Source organism: Hyperolius riggenbachi, chromosome 6, assembly GCF_040937935.1.
Source record: "Hyperolius riggenbachi isolate aHypRig1 chromosome 6, aHypRig1.pri, whole genome shotgun sequence".
NCBI classification, from domain to species: Eukaryota; Metazoa; Chordata; class Amphibia; order Anura; family Hyperoliidae; genus Hyperolius; species Hyperolius riggenbachi.
In genome coordinates this window covers 93,144,551-93,170,551 of record NC_090651.1, presented here as the reverse complement: position 1 = coordinate 93,170,551, position 26,001 = coordinate 93,144,551, and the positions used below count along the sequence as shown (strand labels likewise).

Genomic DNA, 26,001 nt, shown 5'->3' with positions numbered 1-26,001 from the left:
TAAAACTAGGTTAAAACCAGGTAAAATAAAAAGGATTGAGGTGACTTACCTTTCAGGACAACACAGTGGAAGAGAAAATATTTTTTTATTTGCATTATAAGCACTGTTATTGGTCTGAGGAAGTGGGCATGTACCCTTGAAACGTGTTACCTGTGCAAATAAAAACTTTTTTTTTTTTTTGCTTTAAAGTTTTTAGTGTTTTTTTTTTTTGCCCATGTGTATGATGTCCTCCCTCCTTCAGAGAGTGGCATCTCAATTTTCAGCAGTTTATATGTAGACATATACCCCTCAGATTTTTTTTTTTGTTTTCAACTTAAAGCACAGCTAAAGCGAGAGGGGTATAGAGGCTGTCAAGTTTAGTTCCTTTTAAGCAATACCAGTTTTCTGGCTGTTCTGCTGATCCTCTACCTCTAATACTTTTGGCCATAGACCCTGAACAAGCATGCAGCAGATCAGGTGTTTCTGACATTGTCAAATCTGACAAGCTTGTTTCTGGTGTTATTCGGACACTACTGTAGCCAAATGGATCAGCAGGGCTGCCAAGCAACTGGTATCGTTTAAAAGGAAATAACGACAACCTCCATATTCTTGCTTCAATTGTCCTTTTTACAGTGATCCCCAACCCTGTTCTCAAGGCCCACCAACAGTGCATGTTTTGTGGAAATCCAGAGGTAGTTAATCTGCTCTGCTGAGATACTAATTACCTCACCTGTGAATGTTTGGGGTTTTCTGCAAAACATGCACTGTTGGTGGGCCTTGAGGACAGGGTTGGGGATCACTGCACAAGAAGGTATTGCAAAGAAGTTCACTCTTGTAATGATGTTTCTTTCTCATCTTTATTCAACCATATATATTTTTTTTCTTGCAGTGTCATTCCTGGGTATTCTTTGCAGAAGCCCCTTAAAGACCATCCACTGTGACGAAACATCCTGCGCCGATCCCCTGCCTGCTATCAAGGTCTCATTAGATTGGATGAAGCTGCGTCCTAGTGTGTTCCTGGAATCTGCTGTAGAGGAACGACAATAGTGAGTGTCCCAGTTCCTACAAATAGATAATGTAAAGGCTCGGTGATGCCGATGAGGTGTTGTATTCAGGCTTGTGATATGTGGTAACCCTAGGGGCCTTTTTACACTTAATCAGTTGCTCTCAGTTATAACTGAAAGAAAACGGGAGTTTCAAAGTGATGCCCATGTTTTCCTATTGCACCTTTCACACTTAACGCATTTTAATTGAAATCTTTTTGACAATGCACTGCTATGGAAAAAGCGCGTACCAACGCACAGTAACGCACACCAACTGATTAAGTGTAAATGGGCCTATAGTAGCACAAGTGTCTAAGGTCTTTGTGTATTATCCCGTCTAGCAGAACGGGCTCGGCAGTTAGACAGGCTGGAAAAGTGTGCACTGTGCTTTTTGAGCAGCTGATTCACCACAGATCAGCTGCTCTGTTCCATTCAGCTTTCCTCACTGCGCAGTGTTGTAGCCCGTCCTGAAGTCACAGCACTTGTCTGTGTAAGATGTGAGTAGAGGGGCTGTACAGCACACTGAATGCAGTGACCTCCGCTCCATAGACAGCAGCCGCTGATCCCCGCTTAGGTAAGCTCTCCCCTGGTGGGATGTGATTAGGGGCGAGACCCTTTTATAGACAAGCTGTATGATAGCGGGCAGATTGCTGCAGGGCACAGCGCTGTACATAGCAGGGGGTGTGAGGTGGATAACCTGGTGCTGGTGCTCAGCAAGTCCTCTTCCCTGTAATGTGATTAGGCAGAGTTGGTATGCCGCTAGAATCACTTGTAATTCCCCTCCTCCAGGCTGGAAGGCTTCATGCCTCTTTCATTATTGCTCTCTATTGTTCTGCGGTCTGATCACTGACGGAAAAGCCAACACAGCGCAGTGAGGAAAGCTGTGTGGAACGGGGCAGCTGATCTGTGGTGAATCAGCTGCTCAAGAAGCACAGTGCACACTTTTCCAGCCTAACTGCCGAGCCCGTTCTGCTAGACTGGATAATACACAAGTACCGTGTCTAATGCTGGAAGGTGCATAAACCATTGTGGATGTGGATTTTTGAGGAATCCATGAGAGCAGAGAAGATGACTCTCACAGACAGTTCTTCCCTCATTTTGATGAAAGCTTGTGCATCTGTGAAGACACAAGGTTTTCCCAGATTGAAGAACCTGGATACTGAGGCAGGCTAGAAAAAGTCAGGTAACCCTGATGACAGTAGTTACCCATAATCCTCAACAGCAGACATTCTGCAGAGGGGATCCCTGAGGAAAAATCTATTTCACCAAGGCAATAATGGCATTTTAGACTGACTATTCATCCCATATGTATGCCCTAGCTGCTAAACCAGGGCTGTGGAGTTGGAGTAGTCGGAGCAGTTTTGTTGGTGGTTTCATAAACTGTGGAGTCGAATGATTTTTGTACTGACTCCACTGCCCTGCTTTAAACTTTTACTTTACTTTTAAAATGTAGAAACTATATTAAAATGGTATAGAATAGGCCAGTTGCCTCAATTTTGTTGCTACTATGGCGGCTTTCTTATCTTCATTTTCTAACATTTGCTCTTGGATACCACAGGCAAATCATTGATCTTTTCTTCTCATTGGCAGTCTGGCACCAAAGCTATAGTGTGTGTGTATGCTGCAGTTGACTAATTGGATATAGCAAGGCACTGTCTGTGAGCCTGTCGGCCTCCTGCCTGTTCAAAGTGTAATACTAAACCCACTCTGGGCACAACAATGTTATTTATATAATCTGCAGTGTTCTGGCAGAGAGCCGTGTTCAATTTCTGATGCTTTAAAGCTTTCTCCTGTACTGCGAAACGATAGATGATCGCTCAACAGCTCCATGGGCTCGCAAACCATTTTTTTCTTGTAATTTCTTAAATGTATTTTACGACACTGATTCTGTTTCAATAGTTGCTTCAGTCACTTAAGAATTTATTTCATATGTTACAAAGGGCTTGATTCATTGGTAATATTACCACCAATACACAGCGTGCGGTAATATTACAAAGCACGTGGTAATATTCCCTGTCGCAAGCGCATGTAGCTACCATGAGATAGCCCTGTAGCGCGTCCACAGTATATGTACCACTTTGGCTGCTGTGTTATGGTAACGTACGCATTACCATAGTAGCCGTGGGGTTAAAGGGACTCTGAGCACCTCTCATAGGCATGCCTTTAAAGGGGAAATGAAGTAAGAGGTATACAGAGAGGCTGCCATATTTATTTCCTTTTAATCAATACCAGTTGCCTGGCAGCCCTGCTGATCCTCTGCCTCTAATACTATTAGCCATAGCCCCTGAACAAGCATGCAGCAGATCAGGTGTTTTAGACTTCAAAGTCAGATCTGACAAGACTAGCTGCATGCTTGTTTCTGGTGTTATTCAGATACTACTGCAGAGAAATAGACCAGCAGGGCTGCTAGGCAACTGGTATTAATTAAAAAGAAATAAATATGGCAGCCTCTGTATACCTCTTACTTCAGTTCCCCTTTAAGATTTCGACCAGTACTGCAAAGTTCTTAAAGATGCATACCTTTCCATAGCTTGTGCTCTTCTCTTTCATTTGATGCCTGAATCGCCATTCTACACCAAATATTTTTTGTTCGATTTCAATTTAAAAATTACGGCTGCCATCTTGGCTATGTTATAACTTCCGGGTCACCCCTGTCTTCTCTGTTAGAGAAGTGCATCACTGAATGAAGCAGGCAGAGGAAGTGACACACATGGCCATTGCAAGAGGCTCCTCCAGAGGGGTCATAGCACAACTTTGTTGGAAGTCATCTGGCTTAAAGGCATGCTCATGAGAGCTGCTCGGAGTCCCTGTAATGGAGTACCAGTGCATCTCTGTAGTTACGCGCGCTCATGACGGGGAATATTACCACACGCTTTGTAATATTACATTTGTGGTTTTTAGACTCGAGTCTCGCATCCAGTTTAGTTCTCCTGTAGGTTTCTGGACTTGACTTGCGTCCTGCGCTAATTGCCGCCTCTGAACGCTTGCGCACTGTTTTTAATAATCAAAATAAGTTGAAAAGTTTTAATTTCTTTTTAAAGTTAGTCACATAAAAAAAAAAAAAAAAAAATTCTGTTTCGAAGTTTTTAACCCCTACCAAGCCAGTTAACCCCTTGTGTCACCTATATGTGGCCTTATAATCGACACCTGTAATGGCTGCCGCCCATAGTGATCGGATGCGATCACTAGGGCGACAGTTCGGGGACCCAACGCTGTATAGATCCATCACTATGCTGTTGCCTAGTTGCCAGCACTGGGGTTGCTAAGCTGTGCACGCTACCGATCGCATCCATTCGCTACAGACGCACAGACTAGAGATAATGGTCTGTTACATGCACAAGTAGTTTGAAATATGGCATGTATGGTATCATTTTAATTGGAACAAGCCAAAAAATAGGTTTTGCAGTGTTTTAGCACTGTAGCACTTGTCATGTGAAAAATGGGGAAAATTATCCCTGTAGAATTACTATAAAATTTAAATCATTCTTGGTTAAAAAAAAAAAAAAAAAAACATTCCCAAAGAGAGCCTGAAAAAAAAAAATACACGTATCACTTTGATGGCATAAGTATTATAAAAGTTATTGCTGTACTGTATTTATAGTGACACTGCTAAAATGCCAAAATTGTCAGGAAGCTTGAGAGGTAAAAAAAACCCTGAAATCTGAAGTGGTCAAAGGGAACCTAAACTGAGGGATGTGGATGTTTCCTTTTAAATAATACCAGTTGCTTGTCAGTCCTGCTTATCTCTTTGGCTGCAGTAGTGGCTGAATCACATACCTGAAACAAGCATGCAGCTAATCCAGTCTGACTTCAGTCAGAGCACCTGATCTGCATGCTTGTTGAGGGGTTGTGGCTTAAAAGTATTAGATCACAGGATCAGGAGAGTCGGGCAACTGGTATTATTCAAAAGAAAAAAATCCATATCCTTCTCAGTTTAGGTTCCCTTTAATAATGCTGGACTGTACTCCCAAGACAGCTAAGTATAATGCCTCCATATAGAGGAGTATCAGGATAGACCCTCAAATGTTTCAGATGCTTAACCTCCTTGGTGGTAATCCCGAGTTAGGGTCGGGGCGGAAAAGCGCAGCTCAGAGCGGTAATCCTGACCTCTGCTCAGGGTAGCCGCCGGAGGCTGTGTGCAGAGCAATGTGCACAGCGGGCGTTTCTACTTACCTCCCGTGGGGATCCTGATGTCGGGTGCCATTCTTCTACCTATCCTCTGGGGCTCTACTTCCTCCTGGTGTGATCGCTGGCTGTTGTCATGACAGCCAGGAATTTCACTTTAGAGTTGCAGCGCTGAAGCCAGGAAGGTGAAGAACTGCTACAGATCTCCCTGGCGACATGAATTTTTTTACCAGGCTTTAGGGTCTGAAAGGGTGCAAAAAAATTGCACCGCTTTTAGACCCTAAAATCCGGAAAGAATCATAATACCAAGGGGGTTAAAGACCAACTGGAGTGAGCAGGATAATGGATGCTGCCATATTTATTTCCTTTTAAGCAATACCAGTAGCATGTCTATCCTGCTGATCCTCTGTCTCTAATAACTTTTAACCCTAGACCCTGAACAAGAGCATATGCAGATCATGTGTTTCTGACACTATTGTCAGATCTGACAAGATTAGCTGCATGCTTGTTTCAGGCAGACACTACTGCAGCCAAAAAGACCAACAAGGCTGCCAGGCAACTGGCAGCCTCCATACTCATCTCACTTCAGTTGTCCTTTAAAGAGAATCTGTATTGTTAAAATCGCACAAAAGTAAACATACCAGTGCGTTAGGGGACATCTCCTATTCCCCTCTGTCACAATTTTGCCGCTCCTCGCCGCATTAAAAGTGGTTAAAAACAGTTTTAAAAAGTTTGTTTATAAACAAACAAAATGGCCACCAAAACAGGAAGTAGGTTGATGTACAGTATGTCCACACATAGAAAATACATCCATACACAATCAGGCTGTATACAGCCTTCCTTTTGAATCTCAAGAGATCATTTGTGTGTTTCTTTCCCCATGCAGTTCTCATGCACTGAAGTTTCAGGCTCCTTGTTTTTCTCCTGCAAACAGCTTTGCCCTTGTCTGTAATTCTTCAGTATGTGAAAGCCCAGCCAGCTCAGAGGACGATTTATCCAGCTTGTAAAAGATAAGAGCGAAGAGAGAAGCTGCTCTAATCTAAATAATACACAGGCAGTGTGCATAGAGGGGCCTGGAAGGGGGAGTTCATAGCAGAAACACAACACTGAAGAACTTGGCAGCCTTCCAGACACAGGCTGACAAGTCTGACAGGGGAAAGATACATTGATTTATTACAGAGACTGTGATAGTATAAAGTGCTGCAGTAAGCCAGAACACATTAGAATAGCTTTTGGAACTTGTAGGATGATAAAAAACAGGATGCAATTTTTGTTACGGAGTCTCTTTAACCACTTCGCATCCAGACCTTGTTTTCAACTTATTGACCAGAGCAGTTTTGACAGTTTAGCTATGTCCCTATTTAATCAGAAATAACTTTATCCCTACTTATGACACAGAAATGAAATATATATTGTTTTTTTCAAGACAAACTAGGCTTTCATTGTATGCCATTTTTTCCCTCAAACAATTTTGTCTTCTATGAATTTTAATGGAAAAAACAAAGAAAAAAATAGAAAAAACATGTATTTCTCAGTTTTACCAATTCTAGTTTAAAAATAAAAAGTGCTACTGTCGATAAAAACACACATTTTGTTTGGCTATTCTTACTGCTTATCACAAAACTTCGATTATGTTTCTGTCACAATTTATGGTGAAGATATTTGATTCTGAAATAGTGCTACAAAGTGTGTTTTTCACTATGAAATGAGAAAATACAAGTATTTTTAATAGTAAAAATCAATCTCATTAGCTCAGGAAACTTATATTCCCATTCACCAATTAGTCCTGCATCAAATAGTGCCAGAAATGTGCACAGGAGCAAGCCCAATCCTGCACAGCACTGCTTCTGCTACAAGACGTATATCTACTGACCTGTGGCTTAGATGAAGTCCCAGAGGACGTATATCTACTGACCTGTGGACGAAGTGGTTAAAGCGGATCTGAGATGAAAAACTAACTATAAGAAGTAACTTGTCTATATACTGTATCTTATCTAAAGTTTAGATAGTTTACACAGCAAATCTAGCTGCAAACCGTTTCAATAGAATATGATTATTTCTTCCTGTGATACAATGACAGCAGCCATGTTTTCTCCCTCCTCCCGTTTCCCCTCTGCCTCTGAAATCTCTGGCTAGTAATACCTCCCCCTCCTCCTGCCCAGACTGAGCTCCCATGAGCCCTTGCTACTGTCTGAAAATGCCAAGGCTCTCTGAAAAGCTGTGGGCGAGGCTTGTTTAGTTTATAGGGAATTCGATTATTAAAACAAAAACAAAAAAGTATTTGGCTTGAGGAATGCCCTATAAACAATAGGAAAGGAACACAATTATGCAATGAGTAAAAGTTCATCTCGGATCCACTTTAGGTAACGAGTAGGACCAATTAAATGCAACCAAGGTGGGTTTTCAATTGAATAATTTTTCAAGCAGCAGAGATTTGTGTGAAAATGCACATAATTGTGTCAAATTCAGTAGTATTTGCACCTCAATTACTTCCTTTTCACAAGCATTAAAATTCCACTTACAAATTGCTTTTTCAAGTTTAGGTGTTTTTTGGGGGAGGGAGGTTTGGGGTTTTTTGCTATTTATTCATATAAAATCCATGCAGATGTGAGCCTGCTGGTACTTCTAGGGAGTTTCCTTCTCTCTGGGTGGAGTGATTGTGTCTGAATTCCCATGAATGAATTATTTGTAAGTGGTGTTTGCTCACATTAAAGGTAGCCCTACACCTAGCGATTCTGATTCAATCGACAAAGCGATCGACTTTATCAAGGAATCAACTTCAGTATGATTGATCAAAAGTCGGATCGACTAATGGCCCACACATTACAGGTGATATCCTATGCAATTCACCTTCATTTCTAAATAGTTGTATCTCCCTGCTCTGAATACAAAAATCAATTTAGAGTTGATAGAATGACATGTGAACAGTAGCCAAATCCTGTACGATCGACCGATCTCTTGCATCCTGCTCGATCGATAAGCTGGTCGATTCTACATGATATCAGCCACTTTTCATTGATTGGGCATACTGGAACACACTCTATTCCCTCTCGATTCTATAAAATGATTCAATTGAGTTGTCGATCGTACAGCCAATTCACTAGATGTATGCAGGGCTGTGGAGTCTGAGTCTCAGAGTCAGAGCAATTTTGGGTACCTGGAGTCAGTGGTTTCATAAACTCAGAAGTTGGAGTTGGATGATTTTTGTACCGACTCCACAGCCCTGGATGTATGGCCACCTTAAAGAGAAACTCCGACCAAGAAATGAACTTTATCCAAATCAGTAGCGGATACCTCCTTTTACATGAGAAATCTATTCCTTTTCACAAACAGACCATCAGGGGGTGCTGTATGACTGATATTGTGGTGAAGCCCCTCCCACAAGAAACTCTGAGGACCGTGGTACTCCTGGCAGTTTCCGGTCTGTGAACCTTGTTGCATTGTGGGAAATGGCTGTTTACAGCTGTTTCCAACTGCCAAAAAAGCATGCAGCAGCTACATCACCTGCCAAAAATTTCACCATGTAATAAATGTCAGAATGTAAATCAGGGATTTAAAAGATTTTACAATGAGCAAACACTGACTAAATCATTTATACATAATTATTGTAAAAATGAAGCATTTTTTTATTACATTTTCACTGGAGTTCCTCTTTAAGGGCCCATTTTCACTAGGAGATGTCTGATTTGGACGTGGCTCTCATTCTGCTGCCACTACCCCAGGCTGAATTGCTAAGCCATGCTATGCACTGCTATAGCGATTTGGCTGCGTGCTGCAAAAACCTGCAGCATGCCATTCAGATTCACACCAAAGTGGGATCTCGACAGCAAGCTGTAGGGTTAGATAGGCAGCTTTTCCCCGTCCCTCTTGCCTGCAGGGAAACTATGCAGATTCTTGCTGAAATTGGCTTTAGTGGAAATGGGCCCTAACGAAATATATTCCTTGTAACTTTCTGAAAATATCATTTTCTCTTTCCAGTGTGTGGCCATGGCTGATTACTCTGTTAAACAGCTTCCATGTGCTTGAGGAAGACCTGTGTAGTGCAAACAGTAAGTAACATGCATGCATTTTTACTCTGGGTCAGTATACTCTGGACATGTTAATGCCATTTAGTCACCATCACCATAACATATGGCAACCCATACTTTTCTTCAGAAGAGGCCAGACATTGCAGCCTACCTTATTTCTTATGCTTGGATTTCTTTAAAGTGTACCTGTGTCCAAATACTGTGAAGTAAACCAAACTTGTGTGAACATTCTTGCTATAAGACTGCCCTTTTTTAGGTGTATGGAGTAAAGGTATCCACATATAGAAATAGGGCACAGCCCGACGTAGTAAAAAAAAAATGGACTTCTTTCTGATTGGGATGTATACCTTCCACACACTGCATACAGATGAAATCTATTGTAAAATCAATCAAATCACACCATTGCACTGCTTGATGCCGTGCAACAGAGCCGGGACAAGGTCCTCCACTACCCAAGGCTGAGCCACCAAATTGCGCCCCTCCATCCCTCTCAACCCCAGCCGTCACACACTGGTTGCTATTAGACTAAGACGCCCCATGGCCCACAACCCCCCAACACCTTAATCTCTAGTCATCTGGCCTGCAGTCACTGCCATTTATCACCTTCTCATATTTCTCTCTGCTTCAAACTGCATAGCTGGGTGAGTTGTCGCTCTACTGCCGCTCCGACTCCCTCCAATTAATCAATTTTCATTATGAACAATAATTTGGATTGTTTTTGGCCACAATGTGATCAAAATTCCAATCAGGCTGGCATGCTGGGGCATAGATTTCTATACTGTGGAAGTTTTAATTCAAATGCAAATTTTTATTCATGTAGACACACATAGTTTGCAGTTAAATCATGGAAACGAAGTCCAACATACTGCAGTGATGACGGCTACAAACAGTGAGTGCAGGGCCCAAAGTGAGCCCGGCAGCCGTTTCGAGCCAGTGGGTGCTTCTTCCGAGGCTGTATTACTATAGAGCTGTATATCCGGGGATTTAAACCTGGCGCGGCGTGTCTGCATGCAGCTGACGTCACGGAACTCCAGCTCCGGCTAAATGGGCATGCGCCTCAGCTGTGTCTAATTCCCTAGGAGAGCTGGGATGCACGTATTTTCGCATCTAAAGTGTCACATGCGGATTATGCGTGATTTTCCAGCATGCAAATTTCTATTAATCCTGTCGGCTGATGTTAAAGGGTTTCCAAGGTGACAAAATAAATGTAGTTTTACTTACCTGGGGCCTCTTCCAGCTCCTAGAAGTCATTTGTGTCCCTCACCGTAGCTCTGCTTTTCTCCCGGGTCTCGCTGGCAGCCTCCAAGGATCGCCAACCCCCAATGCTTCGGTGTATTCTGCGCAAGCGTACGCTTGCTCGAGAATGCACAGTCACTAAGGGCATACTGCATCTACACAGTAGGCTCCTGATGACGGGGGGGGGGGGGGGGGAGGGGGGGTTTCTGCACGCGCAAGTACAGAAGATGCCAACCCATTGAGGTTTGGCAATCCTTAGAGGCTGCCAGCAGGACCCAGGAGAACAGCACCGCTACGGCGAGGGACAGAAATGGCTTCTAGGGGCTGGAAGAAGTCCCAGGTACATTTATTTTTTCCACCTCAGACATCCTTTAACCATTTTAGCGGTATAGACGAGCTTAGTTCGTCCATGACCCATAGATGGCGCCGCTCAGACCCTGCTGGGCCGATTTTTTTTTTTTTAACCTTTTTTTTTTTTTTTTTTAAACACGCAGCTAGCACCCCCTCGCCGCCGGGAGGAGGGGAATCATGTAGCTAGCGCTAGGCTACATGGTTTAAAAAAAAAATAAAAAAATAAAAATACTGCTGCGCCGCCACCCTGGCGATCTTAATAGAACACCAGGGTGGTTAAGGAGTTTGTTTACATAAAAAAAAATTATAACGTGCAGATTTTTTTTTTATTTGTACACCGGGCATTCTTATTTACAGTTACTAACAATGTGCCAAACTGTGCAAGTTGTAATGGAAACGAACATGCGGGGTATGTGGAAAATGACATGCACGGTCCCCGCAGGCTGCAAGTGTGAACTTAGCCCAATTCTTCGGCCTGCGTTGTAAATTGTGCCGATCCTTCCTGCTTCAAGTAAGCTTCTCTGATTGGCCAACTGTCACCATCTCTAGCTGTATCATATTGGTGACAGTAATACTGTTAACCTACAACAGCTTGTCAGAGATAAACCTGCACAACAGGGCCATGTGAATGGATAGCATTGTGCTTGTTGCCATACGACCAAGTCCTATTTCTTGTTTCATTTGCAAATCTGCACTGTAAAATGTCAGTCAGAAGTAAAACAAATGTTTCAAGAAAACCTGGTGTGATTCTCACATATACTAAGGAGGGCAGAGGCAGGGCGCAGGCATCCTATGGCCATGTTCCTTTATCAGATATTAAAAACCTGAATTGCATAGTCTACAGACCATCAATGAGAAAACAGATAGCAGGTAAGTCCTGAGTGCCAAGGATGTCACCTCCTACTGACTCGCCCCATGATGGGGAAGAAACTTTCTAATTTCACTAGCTTCTGAATCTGTGTAACTGAGCTCTGCATTTTTTTTTTTTTGAAACAACATTTTATTTGACTTTTCACAAGTTACATTAGCAAAGTTTCATTCCCTCCATGAGGTATTTAGCTTAACATATTTAACGCACAGGAAGTAACTTTACAAACCAAATTATTTAAGACTAAAAGGTCCAATAAGAAACTCCCTCTATAATGTCTTGAGAGACTGGTTATCTTGATCATCCTCTCTCCCCTCCCCCCTCCCCCCCATTTCTCCCTCCCCCCTCCCTCCACCCTTCCCTGTCACTCCAGATCATATACTTCTAAGAAACCCTACGAATTGTCTAATTTTCCGAGCGCGCCCAGCAAATGTTCCGTCAGATACCATTTTGTGTACTTGAAGTGTTCCATCAAGTCCCTTATTTCCTGTTGTGTATAAATCCTTTCAATAAAGAGTTTCCACTTTTTAAAGAATGTCTTTGTTTTCTTGTCTTTGTGGTTTAGTGTGTCCATTTTATCCAGCTGATGGAGATGCATGAGTTCCTCTTTAACATCCCAGATTGTGGGAGGACTTGCATAGATCCATTTATTGAAAATCACCTTTCTAGCTGTGATTAGGATCAGATGAGCTAGTTTACTCAGGTCTTTAGTGTTAGCTTGTGGATTGTCTCCTGACTCTGTATGTGGTTCTTCAAAGTTGAACAGCATTAGCAGAGGGCTCAGTTCCAGTTGGATTTTACACATTTGTTTAGTATATTGCATTACTTTTTTCCAAAAATCTACCACAATTGGACAACTCCACACACAATGATATAAATCTGCGTCCGCTTGGTTACACTTAGGGCATTTAGGTGTGTAATACGCTGGTGGGTTCTTGTATTTAATATTGAAGGCATATTTTGCCTTGTGAATAAATTTTAAATGGGACTCTCGCCAGTTTTCCCCCACTATCAGTTTATGGATCACCCCATATCCTTCAAGGATTTTTTGTGGAAGGTCCTCGCTTAATATATGTTTAGACCAGCTGGCGAGATTATTTGCTGCTTTTTTGGCAACCGTTAACTGCTGGAGGTCCGTCTGAATCATAGACAGTGATATTTTAGGAATATGCGGGGCTAGGAATTCATCCAGTTTATTCAATGTGGTTATTTTTTTAAATTGGTTCCCCTTGCTTTCTAGAAATGATCTCAATTGGCCATAGTATAGGAAATGATGGCGTGGAATGTCGTAATTTGACCTGATACTCATAAAGGATAGTAATTTGCCTGCATTCAAATCTAGTAATTGCCCCAACCGGTGAATTCCTTTGTCCTGCCATTCGTAGAAACCTCCATGGGCAAGGCTCGCCGGGAACTCCGGCAAGCCGCGTAGGGGCATATATTTAGAAACCAGGTAAGGCATGTTAAATGTTTTGCACAACTCTCTCCAAGTCACTATAGTATCATTCAAAATTTTGCTACTTCTAAATTTTGGTGGTAAATGCTTATATGATGTGTGTAGCAAACCAGAGAGGGACCATGGTTCGGCATATGAGGACTCTAGGTCATAATTTGAATAAATACTCGAGTTATTAATCCAATCCCTTACATGACGGGTTAGACAAGCTATATTATATCTTCGTATATCGGGTAGAGCTAGGCCCCCCCAGATTTTAGGGAGCTGTAGCTTGGAGAGAGCTATTCTTGCCTTCCCCTTTTTCCACAGAAAGCGTATGAATGCACTATATAAATCTTTGACATCTGAATGCCTCATCAGCAATGGTATTGTCTGTAGAGGATAGAGCAATCTGCCAAAAGACACCGATTTGATTAGTGAAGCCCGTCCCATTAAATTAATGGGCAGGTTTTCCCAATTAGCTAGTTGGCGCTTAATATCCAGTATCAGGGGGTAATAATTTTTTGAGTACATAAGAGATGGGTCTCTAGGGAATTTGATTCCTAAATAAGTTACCTGCGAGCAGATCTTAACTGGGAGGTGTGTCATATTTATTTTCGGGGCCAATTTGGATAAGTACATTAGTTCGCATTTGGATACATTAACTTTGAAGCCACTTAATTTACCTATTTCCTCAATTTTCCCCAGTACCTGTTCTAGTTGTATCATCGGATCCTGTAAGAATAACAGAATATCATCGGCAAACATGGCTTGCGACACTTTATGTCCCCCGATAGTGATTCCCGCAATATTCGCCTCAAGAAATCGGGTCATAGGCTCCAAGGCTAGATTAAAGAGCAAAGGTGACAAGGGGCACCCCTGTCTCGTGCCCTTCTCAAGCGTAAAAGGGTCAGACAAAAAACCTGGGGTGTAAATACGGGCACTGGGATTTATATGCATAGCTTTTATTAAGTTTCGTAACGAGCCAGTGATTTTCATTTTATCCAACACGCCCTCAAGCCACTCCCAGGATACATTATCGAAGGCCTTTTCCGCATCGATCATTAAAATGGCATAATTTTTGCATGTTTCGGGATAGGCTTTAGCATAATCTTGGACCAGGAGTAGTTTCCTAACATTGGCTACTGCTGATCTATTTCTGACAAATCCCACTTGGTGTGGGCTGACAAGCTTGGGAAGAAGATTAGCCAAACGATCCGCCATTATTTTTGATAGTATTTTTATATCTTGGTTAATTAGAGATATCGGCCGATATGATCCTGGTAATAGGGGATCCTTGCCGGCTTTGGGAAGTAATTTGATATAAGCCATGTTTGCCGATGTGGGGTATCTACCCTCCCTCAGAATTGTGTTAAAAAGAGTCGTCAGATATGGCACCAGGTCCTGGCGTATTAGTTTGAAAAATTCCGAAGATAATCCGTCTGGGCCCGGCGCCTTACCATTAGCAAGATTCCTGATCGTGTTCTGAACTTCATTCTCGATTATAGGGGAGTTTAGTTCCAATAGATCCTCCTCTGAGAGAGAAGGAAGAGACACTCTGTCCAGCCAGCTCTGCACTGTGTCCCTAGTCCCTGTAGTGATAGTATCAGCATATAATTTTTTGTAGAACTCTTGGAATATGGTGTTGATATTTTTAGGGTTGTGTTCTACCTGGCCTAGAGGTGATTGGAGAGAAGTGATTACTGTGGTGTTAAAAGGGGGTTTTGACATGCGAGAAAGTAATGTACCTATTTTATTACCGAATTTGTAGAAGTATAAATCTTTATAGGATTTTAGGTACATATCCCGTGTCTTTAAATTTATTTCCGTGTCTCTTTTAACTTTTTGCCATTCTAGTCTTGCCTCAGGTGAGGGGTTATCAAGGAAATTCTTATGAGCCGCCCGTAGCGATTCTATTGATTTCATATACTGGTTATGTGCTGCTTTACGCTTGGCTGCTACATAACTTATAATTCTCCCCCTTAAAGTGGGTTTAGCTGCCTCCCAAAATAAAAAGATGTCTTTTATATGTGCCTGATTATCTTCCTTGTACTCCCACCACCATTGCTGGAGCAGGTGTGCAAATCCCTCATCCTCATACAAGTAGGATGGGAACCGCCACAGTATGTCCGTCCCCTTAGGTACCGTAGTGGAGAAGGTCATTTGTACTGGAGCATGGTCGGAGATTACTAAGTCTAAGATATCAATGGTTAGAACCTGGGACATGGCCCTTTGGGATAATAAAAAGTAGTCTAGCCTTGACCATATGTCATGAGGGGGTGAATAAAAAGTAAACTCCTCACCATCTGGGTGTAATGACCTCCAGCCGTCACATAGACTTGCCGTTTGGATATAATCCTGGAATAGGACAGATTTAGCTACAGTTTGAGAGCTGGCTGCTCTTCTTTTGGATCTATCTTCCCCCAAATTAGCCATAGCATTAAAGTCTCCCCCTTGAATGAATTTGCACGTGTCGGCGGAAAGGGTATTGGTCAAAAGATCTGCAAAAAAGGACTTATCCTCAGCATTAGGCCCGTATACACTCATGATCGACACCTCCTCACCCGCTAAACGAAGCTTAATCCTTACCCATCTCCCTTCTTTGTCGCATTGTTCCTCGATTATCTGACCCTGTACTTGTTTATGTATTAATATGAGTACCCCCGCCTTTTTCCCCTGAGCTGGCGAACCATATACTTGTCCCACCCAAGATTTACGCATATAATTAAATTGGTCTCTTGTTAGATGGCATTCCTGTAGTAATGCAATATCAGTCTTTACCTTCTTTAGATGTCTTAAGATAATTGATCGCTTACCCGGGGACCGAAGTCCCTTAACATTCCATGTTGTTACTCGTAATGCCATTTCCACGAAAATGTTGGATCTAGTGACCACCAAGCGTCCACTGACAATTTAACCCGTCTGATCTGGAGTGGCTTAGCCAGGACCCATCCCTTCCCTTTCCCCCCCTTGTAGATTCCCCAACCTGAAAACCAAACAAAAATTATTATCCAACACATATAACCCCACATAATGTGACTTCACTTTTTTCCCGGATGACCTTCCTCCATCTCCAAAACCGGTCCCCCTCTCACCACTCTCAGGCTTTTTTTTGTGATATTTTTCTAGAGCATTAACTCAAACTTTAATACCAAAGTATACCAGAATGTGATCATTAATAGAAAATAACATATGCTATGTCATTTTGGCTCAAACCTTTCTCTAGCTATACAACAGCACCCCCTGCTGACAAACCCTCAAGCTTGAAGGTTGATATAAAGAGAGTCAATCATTTGTGGCATTTTCAGACACTGAGCGTAAAAAGGATAAAGCCTCAGTGGCAGATGTAAATATATGATCCTTGTCTTTGTCGTCTGTGATCCTCATCGTTGCTGGGTATTGCAATGCGAATTTCCACTTCATGCCTATACACATTTCACATGCAGACTTGAATAGCTGACGTTTTTTGGACACCTCCACAGAGTAATCATTAAACAAGAATACTTTTCGGCCTTGATAGTCCAGCGGATGTCCCAGGTCCCTGTAGGCTCTTAACAGGTCTGCTTTTTCAGCAAAGTCTAGATAGCGAGCGAGCACCAGTCTGGGGGGCTTTGTATCCTGGTCAGAGCGGGGCGGCCCGACCCTATGGGCTCGTTCTACTTTCATGGGCCTTTTGAACCCCAGCATTTTGGGGATTGTTGTCATGCACAACTCTCGGAGAGCAGGAGCTGCTATATTTTCCGGGACCCCCACCACTCTGATATTATTTCTCCGTGACCTATTCTCTAGATCCTGTAACTTGTCTTTAATAGCTTTGTTCTCCTCAAGCAATTTCTTATGATCTGTGCTTTCTTTAGCTGCTTCATCTTCTAAAGATTGAATCCTAAATTCAGCATGCGTCAGCCTCTGGGCATGTGCTTGGAGATTACTATTAATGGCCTGGATGGACTTATCTAAAGTAGCCTGCAGCGTGGCCTGCAGCTCTGGGGCTAACTGTCTGGCCACCTCCGTTGCCAAAAGTTTATAGTCTATGGCCAGTTTATCCCCCTCACCTGACTGCTGTGTGGAGAGTTCATCTTCCGACCCCCAGTCTGCCGCCCGCTGAGAAGTGTCCTCTCCCTGTGGGGGCTGAGACTGCTCCATGTGCTGTGGGGAGGCCGCGGCGGCCATCTTGGTGTGCTCCATGTCGGCCTTTCCTTTGCGTGGGACGGATCGCAGCAAGTAGCGATCCATAAGCGGCGGATTCCGTGCCTGAGCGCTCCGGTGTCCTCCCTCTATGTCGTGGCTGTGCAGGGGGTGCTTTTTCTGCCGTGCAGTTTAGCGGAGGGGGATCGGTGTGCGGAGCTCCTCTTTCAGCCTGCCACCATCCGGGCGCCGGAACCGGAAGTCCGAGCTCTGCATTTTAAAGACACATGCAGCATGGCCTTGCTTCAGTCACCAATGCATCGAGCACAGAACTGAGCAAGCACACATTTCTTTTGATTGACCAGCTGCCTGTGACAACAAGCAAACCGTCCATGTTCCAGCTAGTCATCCAATTGCTTGCAGTTTGCAAAAAATAAGTTTACAGTCTTCCTGTAATGAGAACTGCAGAAGTGATCCCTGCTAACTGCCATCTGGAAAGTCTGGCTGTAACTCTGGGAGAAATCCTATCTGTTCCAAGAGAGTTACTTATTAGGTACTCTAGCCAAGGGTTCAGCATTACTGCCAAGGAGGCAGGGGGTGAGCAGTGGCAGCCTCCAGTTTCCTCTCCGGATGCTTATTTTAATATTACATTAAATATAGATCAGGGTTGCACAAGTGTTTGGGCAGTATTCTTTCTGTTTCAGTCTGCAGCCATCTTAAAATCTTCAATACTTTGACAGGAAATGCAAATTTCTCCTTTTTTTGCCGCATTGACAACAGTAATCTTCTAGAGTACTGTGACCATGACTGTCAGAAGCCAAGTCTTGCTGCAGAAGTAATTGGCTGCACAAGTCATTTGTACTTATTTCAGCACCTGATCTAATCCCATTAACTGGCAGCGATGTCTGACATTCCGATCTGCCAGCTTCTGTTTGAAATGCTACAAAGTGACGGTGGTGAATATTCACATAGATACAAATTGAGCTCAGATGTTTGCCATTAATACTTATTATGTGGTCGATTCTATAAAAGGCTGTGCGAAAAACAAATCTGGTTGGGAAAATACCGCATTCGGTATTTGACGTTTGTGAGCGGTAGAAGGTCGGTAAATTACCGAAGCCCATTGACAAAAACCTGTTCAGAACAGCAGAAGAGAATGGAGTGTCTCTGTGTTGTTACAAGCTGTTTCCGTACAGTGAGGGCATTACAATAGTAAGAGGCATCCCAGACATCCTTTTAGATGTTTTGCTATATTGCCGCCTCTTGCTCTGAATCTGTCTTATGCTGGGTACACACGATGCGTTTTTTTTTTAAGTCGATTTTCCGACCGATTTCAGATCCGATTTTTCGATAGATTCTGTTATCTTTTCTTATCTACGGTATTTCCTTTCACTTCTATGAGAAATCGGTCAGAAAAACAATCGAAGATAATTTCCGACATGTCCGATCTTATTTATCGAACCATCTATCTAACACAAAATTGTATGGTGTATACCTAGCATTAGTCTATCTTAACATTCTATTTAATTGCAACAACTTCCAAGAAATGTTACACATGCCATGCTTAGGTATTCAGGGGAAGCCCGTTTTGTTCCAATCTTGCTCTGCTTCCGCCTGGGTGGTTTAAAAGCTTGTCCCGTCTGAGAACGCTGCGGGGCCTATCAGATTCCATCATTCAGACTTACAGAAGATGGGATGTTTCTATTGGCTCCCTGCTCCTGTCAGTCACAGCTCTCACTGCTACTGCTTGTGAGTCACTGCTCCCAGCACTCCTCTCACGGCTCTCCTCTCAGACTCCGCACTATTTTCACCACTTCAAAGCAGACCGGATCGCACTAATGGAAATTGCTGCTGCAGTTTCCATTAGTTTAATGTACCTTGCGATTTGCGATCAGAATCAAATCGCAGGGTAAATCGCAAGGTACATTAAACTAATGGAAACTGTAGCTGCAATTTCTATTAGTGCAATCCGATTGCGATGCGATTTTGGTCAACGCAATCGTCGTCTTGCCGTGTTTCTGATGGGATTGAGCTTTACTATACTGAGTGTAGTAGCGCAATCGCAATCACATGGTGAAAATTGAAGCGAGATTGCGATCACATTTCATAGTGGAAAAGAGCCTGTGGTTTTGGTGATACTTTGTGACTGTGATAGGGAGGGACTAGATTATGAGCTCCTTCTTCTGAGAAACATTTAGTGAGTGATTGTGAAAATGGCTGCATGAACAATGTCCGTTCTATATGAATAGAAATATTTTTATTCATTTTTTTTTAAAAATGTTTTAATGGATTAGATTTTTCCTCTGCTTAACCACCAGATGGCAGTTCTGACTCATTCATAAAACCATTTGTTATGAGAACTACAAGAAATTACATTTTACATTTTCTAATAAGTGATCTTGTGGAGTTGCTGATGCAATTCAGGAAGTAAATACCATTGCTGAAGAGCCGTAGTACAGGGAATATACTGGTGGTATGCATTGTGGTCTTGCTATGCTGCAGAAGTCCAATCTTCAAACCTCATTCTTTCTACCACATAACGTTTCTCCAGCGATGTGTTCTGTGTGGTTATCGCACATAATCTAGATTATTTGTTCTTTGTATCTAAAATCACCAGCCCTTACCTTTTAAAATGTACCGTATTTTCTGCCATATAAGACGCTCCAGAATATGACACACCTAGGTTTAGAGGGCAAAAGCCAGGAGAAAAAATAAAATAAAAGAATATACTAAACCTGGTGCGTCCATATTCGAGGAGCGTCTTGTAGATGTTCTCCCCCAATTGGTGTCCTCCCATGTGTCCCCTTCTGTCCTCCCAGGTGTCCCCGCTCTTCTGTCCCCAGGTGCACGCACGCACCACACACGCACCACACACACACCACACACACACCACACACACACCACCCACACACCACCCACACCACCCACCCACACACACACACACACCACACACACACACACACACAACACACCACACACACACACACACACACAACACACACACACACACCACACGCACACACACCACACGCACACACACCACACGCACACACACCACACGCACACACACCACACGCACACACACCACACGCACACACACCACACGCACACACACCACACGCACACACACACCACACGCACACACACACCACACACACACCACACACCACACCATACACACACACTCACTCACACACACACACACACACTCACACACTCACTTTTCTGTCCCCGGTGTGCCCGTTCTGTCCCTGTGCCTCCGCTTACCTTCCCCATGTCTCCCGCTCCCCCTGTATATGTTAGCCTGTACTGACGCGATCAGTACAAGCTGTTCACTGGAGGGAGAAGTGCAGAAGAGAAAAGAGGTCAGCGATCCCTGCAGGCGCTGCTGGAGTAAGACAGCTGCTGCTACAGTCTAATACATATACAGGGGAAGCGGTGACACAAGGGAGAAAAGTGGAGGCACGGGGACAGAAGGCAGGACAACATGGGGACGGGTTGGCGGTATGTATCGGCGGGAGTTTGTAAGTCGGGGATTCCCTGTATTCGCCGTTTAAGACGCAGGGACTTTTTATCCCCATTTTTGGGGGAGAAAGTGTCTTATACGGCGACAAATACGGTAAGTGTCATTTTGCTAAACTGGTTATGAAACTTGGGGTGCGTATACATCCAATTTTGATTGGGCAATTTTACCACTTGCATGTAGTATAAGAGCTTACCTACATAATCTGTTCATAGTATTATTGTTAATCCCTTATACTACATAGAGGTGATAAAACTGGGCAGTCAAACTTGGATGTCCTTAGGCAACCTTGGGGACGCTTTTTTGCTGGTGACTTGTGTGTTGCTAATCGCACATTTGTGATTGTCACCAATTTCAAACACACACTGCATGCAGCATTTCACCCTTGTTTGCGTTGCAAAACGCAGTCGCCGTATAAAAGTAATGCTAAATCTTGTGTTCGCAAGTGTGAACCTTGTCTAAGAGCTGGCTCCCTTTTGTTCCCAAGCACATCAGATCTCTGAAATCTGGTACATACAAGCATGGAAGTTTCAAATTCCGTTTCAGAAGCCATATTTTGGTCACACTGCCCACTAACAAGAGGTCCATATCTGTAATGAGCAGTTCAAATGACCGGTAGTGAGAAGTGGGCACAAGGTTTATCTTAGGAAGATGATTTACATAAATTTACCAGCAGGCTGTACTAAGCCATCTATTTTATGAATGTGCATGTTTTCTGGAATGCTCATGTGTTTGTAGGTTTAACATGTAAATCTCATTAGTCTTTTGTTTGTTTTTTTTGCCACCAGTGTTGCCACTTCCAGAGGAGTTTGAGCTGCAGGGGTTTCTGGCTCTCCGACCAGCATTCAGGTTACATACGATAATCCTTTATTTTTTGCGAATCTGTTCTTTCATTGTTGCCATGCTTAAAAAAAAATCATAAATAAAGTAAACTTGTGTGATTTATCTGGCTTGGGTACAAATTTTTTTTTCTGTTTCTGTTCAGGAACCTTGATTTTTCTAGAGGTCATCAAGCCATTATTGGAGACCGGGCGGCTCAGCATCGCCGGCTGCGACCGATGCGCCTTGTGTCATTGGGAAAGTGGATTTGTGAAAATCAGCCCAGGTTGGTGCCACACTTTGTCTCCTCATCACTTCTGTCATGTGACTTGGAAGCAGAACTTTACAGCTGATCTCAATGCACTCATTCACAGCATTGCTATGCATTACAATCAGACAGCTACCAATGTGTTACGCAATGTGAGCCCTTATGCCTCAAATATTTATTAAAGTGGGCCTGAACTCTTGCACAGGACAGAAGGAAAAGAGACTTGCACCCTCTATGTATTTTTAGTTTTGCCTGTCTAATTCCAGCTCATCTGTGACTTATCACAACTATAATTTGATCTCTCAGCTGTCTGCTGGCTGCCTCGGCAGAGCAGCTAATTTGTAGACACAGGATGTTAATATGTCTGCTTTCATAAAAGCAAGACGTAGACACTCCAGATTTGTGGCAGGATTTGTATCAGCTGGAAGAAAAATGTTTTTCTTTTAAGGTTGTTATGCTCTTTCTTGTCTGTTAGAGGAGAGGAAGTTCTGCGTTCCGGTCCAGTCTTGTTGGTGATGGGTCTGTTGTCCCATCACCAACAAGCTGTCCCTGCTTGTTGTCCAAACCAGTCTCTTATCATTGCTGTTGTAGAGACCCCTTCCTGTTGGACTCAAAGCGCTCAAGAGCTGCAGCTACTAAAGAGCCACCCTACAGTGTTAGAGATTCTTGCCCAAGGAATTACTGAATAGGTACTGACCCTAGCCAGGCGATTTGGCCAGATGCCAGCGCTACCATAGATCGTAATAGGAATTACGGCTATAGTGGTGCACAGTGAGTGACTTTGGCGCCGTCAGAAGACTGTGCTGAAGTTACTTTTAAAACATTTAAAACCCTAATTCCCTACCATCCACGTGGCCCTGAAGGGGGAATAGTAATTATCACCGCCGGGACTTGTTCAGCAGCAGGATAAGCCATATACCGGCTGTATCCTGCGCTCAAGTCTCCCAGCGGCGATTTCTTACATATGCCCAGCCAGGATTTGAACTCTGGTCTACCACATCAAAGGCAGAACCCTTAGCCAGTGCACTATCCAGCCACTTCTTTATCCATGTGTGAACAGGCTCTTAGCTGATGGACTGGCCCATATATTCATTTTTATGTATGAATCATGTCATGCAATTTGTAGATGGCAATGCTCGGCAGGCTTTGAGCATTAGGGCTGGTTCACATGGGCGTTTTTGTGGCGTTTAAGCGGCGTTTCAGACGCGGCGTTTTTTGGGATCTACCGCCGTCCCCATTCAAGTGAATGGGAGCGTTTAGTGCTGGCTTTTGCAGGCTTTCATAAAAGCCTGGCGGTAGATCCCAGCGTTGCGTCTAGTCTCGAAAGCAACATGTTGCTTTCAGAGGCGGTAAACCTCAGGAAACCATAGCAGAGACCAGAACTGCTAGCCTTCAACGCTTCCCAAAAGCCTTCCAAAGCTTGCTTTTAAACGCTAGCGTTTGAACGCGGCGCCATGCGAAAGCTCAGCAGACGCCCGTGTGAACCAGCCCTAATAGTCGTCATAAAGCTGTGGGTGGGCACACCTCTTCATCAAGTTGGGTGTTTGATATTGTGACCTAGGCAGTGTCACTTAGCAAATCTCATTCCAGCTTATCAGCACACCAAAGTAGTTGGAATCACACTCTTTATTGAGCCATCAGTATCCAACAATTGTTTTGAAGGCCTCGCAGGGTCGTAACCACACGCCTTGATAAAGGGGGACCCTGCGAGGCCCCCGGAACAATTGTCTGCTAACTATTTGAGCATTCTAAAACATTTCTAAGGGCCAGTTCACACTCGGAATGAGAATCGCAATCACGGTTTTGCAATACCATTTTGCCGCAGTTTGCTTTTTGATTCCTGTTCAACAGAATGAGAATGATCCCATAGGGATACATTAGCGGCGCTTGGGTGTAAACCAGCCCTTATGGAGAGTCTTGAGAAACCAAGTTAATCAAATCCCATAAATTGCAAACTAATTTACACAGCAGGAAATTGCACCACCCCTGTTTTCTAGCAGAGTAAACCAAAAGAACTAGTGTGACTTTTAGCCATTTGAGAGGCCTATGGGAAGGTGTACTAGTTGTTGTTTTTATTATTTAGTAGTTATAGCACTGACATCTACAGCAGCACTTTTACAGAGTATATATATTCATGTCCTTAATTGTCCCTCAGAGGAGCTCACAATCTAATGCCTACCATATTCATGTGTCCATTGTAGTCTAGGGCCCAATGTAGGGGAAATACACACTCTGTGCAGCTAGAGCCCCTGGCTGGGATACAAATCAGAGACCCAGCACTGTAAGGCAAGAGTGCTATCTCGGGAGCTGTGGTTGGTGAAATGATGTCTCCTAAATCTGTCAGGATACACCAGGGGATAACTCATGATTTTATGATTTATTTATTTTTTGTTTTGATATTGATTTTCAACATCTAACATCGTTTGTGCTCTTACAGGCTCATGCAGTATCATAGTGTTGAGGGGGTGGTTACCTTCTCCACTGACATCCCTGAATTGATGATAGAAGATCCTGATTATGTAGAGGACATATCTTCTCTACAGGAAAACAACAAATCAGAGACGCAAAGAACCGAAGGGAGTCCTGGTTTAAAATCCGTACTGTCCACTGGTCGCAGCCTGAGCTGTGATTCCTCTGAAAAGCCAGTGGTCACTTTCAAAGAGAACATTAAACCACAGGAAGTAAACCGGGAGTTGCCAGCACGAAGCTACACCAGAACGGTGAATGCTGGCAAGGAACAAAGAGACTATAACAAGGGCATGAATGCTGCTGGGAACAAGAAGGACAATAACAGTAAGAGGAAGATTGAACCCAAGAAGACAACTGCTGCTGAAAAACTCCAGGAGCCTGCAAAGCAGAGCATTGCTGTACAGGTGCGCTTATGACTTTGGATGGGGAGAAGGATTGTCACATAATGAATGGCGAATGCTCATGAAATGTCTCTGTTCTAGATACAAAGATATCTTAACCTTAACTCTCCGCTTACTATAGCTGTATTTGCATAGCTTTTTCTTGGCTTTTCTAGAACTGGTATATTACGAAATGTCACAAAGATGTTCCATCCCTTCCCTACTCGGTCCAAAACTACGGACAAACTTTTGATTGGTGGTCAGATTTTAAATTCTCCTGTACTGAGCTTATTACTTAATTCGGTAGAATCCATGAATCCTCTGTGTGATGAGGTGAGATTTGCAGTCACAGGACAGAAGTGGTAATGGAGAGCTAGAAGCAGAGATCTCATTTCCTTTTAAACAATACCAGTCATTGTTAGAGAATGAAGATGGCAGCCTCCATGTTCCTCTCACTTCCATTTAGGTATGTATGGATAGGAGCACAGCTGCAGGTGTGCAGAGCTGCACAATTGGGGTTTCCATTTGAATGGTTCAGATCTAAATGTAATACTTATCATTTTCAGTGATCTATATGATTGCTTTGATAATTTTTGTTCAGGTTTGGATTACTTGAGCTTTAAAGCAATCTCTAACTTAGGATATTGCATTATTAAAATGGTGCAATGATCAGGGTAACTATAATTCAAAGTAACATAGTAAGAAGCAAAGTGGGGCAAATAGAAATAGAACAGTATCCTAAATATCTCTCCCCCAATTTTCAAAGTATAACCGATAACATTGAGATTACCACCTTGCAGAGGCCTGTGTTGGGAAAAACTTTGCACCCCTTAAAGAGAACCCGAGGTGGCTTTGTATAACGTTAGTGGGGCACAGAGGCTGGTTGGGCACACTAACACCAGCCTCTGTTGCCCCATTGTGTGTGTCAAAGACCCCCCTGCTCGCCGCTATCCTCCCCGCAGTGCTGGCGACACGCAGCGCGTCGCCAGCACAATGTTTACCCTAGCGCTGTCTGTCAGCGCCGCTCCCCCGCCTCCTCCGCATCGCCGCTACCCGCCCTCGTCCCTTCCCTCCAATCAGCGTGAGGGAAGGGACGAGGGCGGGTAGCGGCGATGCGGAGGAGGCGGCGGAGCGGCGCTGACAGACAGCGCTAGGGTAAACATTGTGCTGGCGACACGCTGCGTGTCGCCAGCATTGCGGGGGTATAGCGGCGAGCAGGGGGGTCTTTGACACACACAATGGGGCAACAGAGGCTGGTGTTAGTGTGCCCAACCAGCCTCTGTGCCCCACTAACGTTATACAAAGCCACCTCGGGTTCTCTTTAATACACCCAGATAGATGTTTGCTGATGG

At 43.5% G+C, this 26,001-nt stretch overlaps 1 protein-coding gene across 6 annotated transcripts in view; it reads left to right on the top strand.

Annotated features, from left to right (window-relative positions):
* SMG7 (SMG7 nonsense mediated mRNA decay factor) overlaps nt 1–26,001 on the top strand; it is a 107,439-nt gene that overhangs the window by 63,379 nt on the left and 18,059 nt on the right. For all 6 annotated transcript variants that reach the window (XM_068239667.1, XM_068239668.1, XM_068239666.1 and 3 more), the window contains 5 exons: nt 869–1,025; nt 9,126–9,196; nt 21,502–21,562; nt 21,699–21,818; nt 24,238–24,673. In XM_068239667.1, the coding sequence (XP_068095768.1) occupies nt 869–1,025; nt 9,126–9,196; nt 21,502–21,562; nt 21,699–21,818; nt 24,238–24,673 (845 nt within the window). The remainder of the gene's footprint in view (nt 1–868; nt 1,026–9,125; nt 9,197–21,501; nt 21,563–21,698; nt 21,819–24,237; nt 24,674–26,001) is intronic.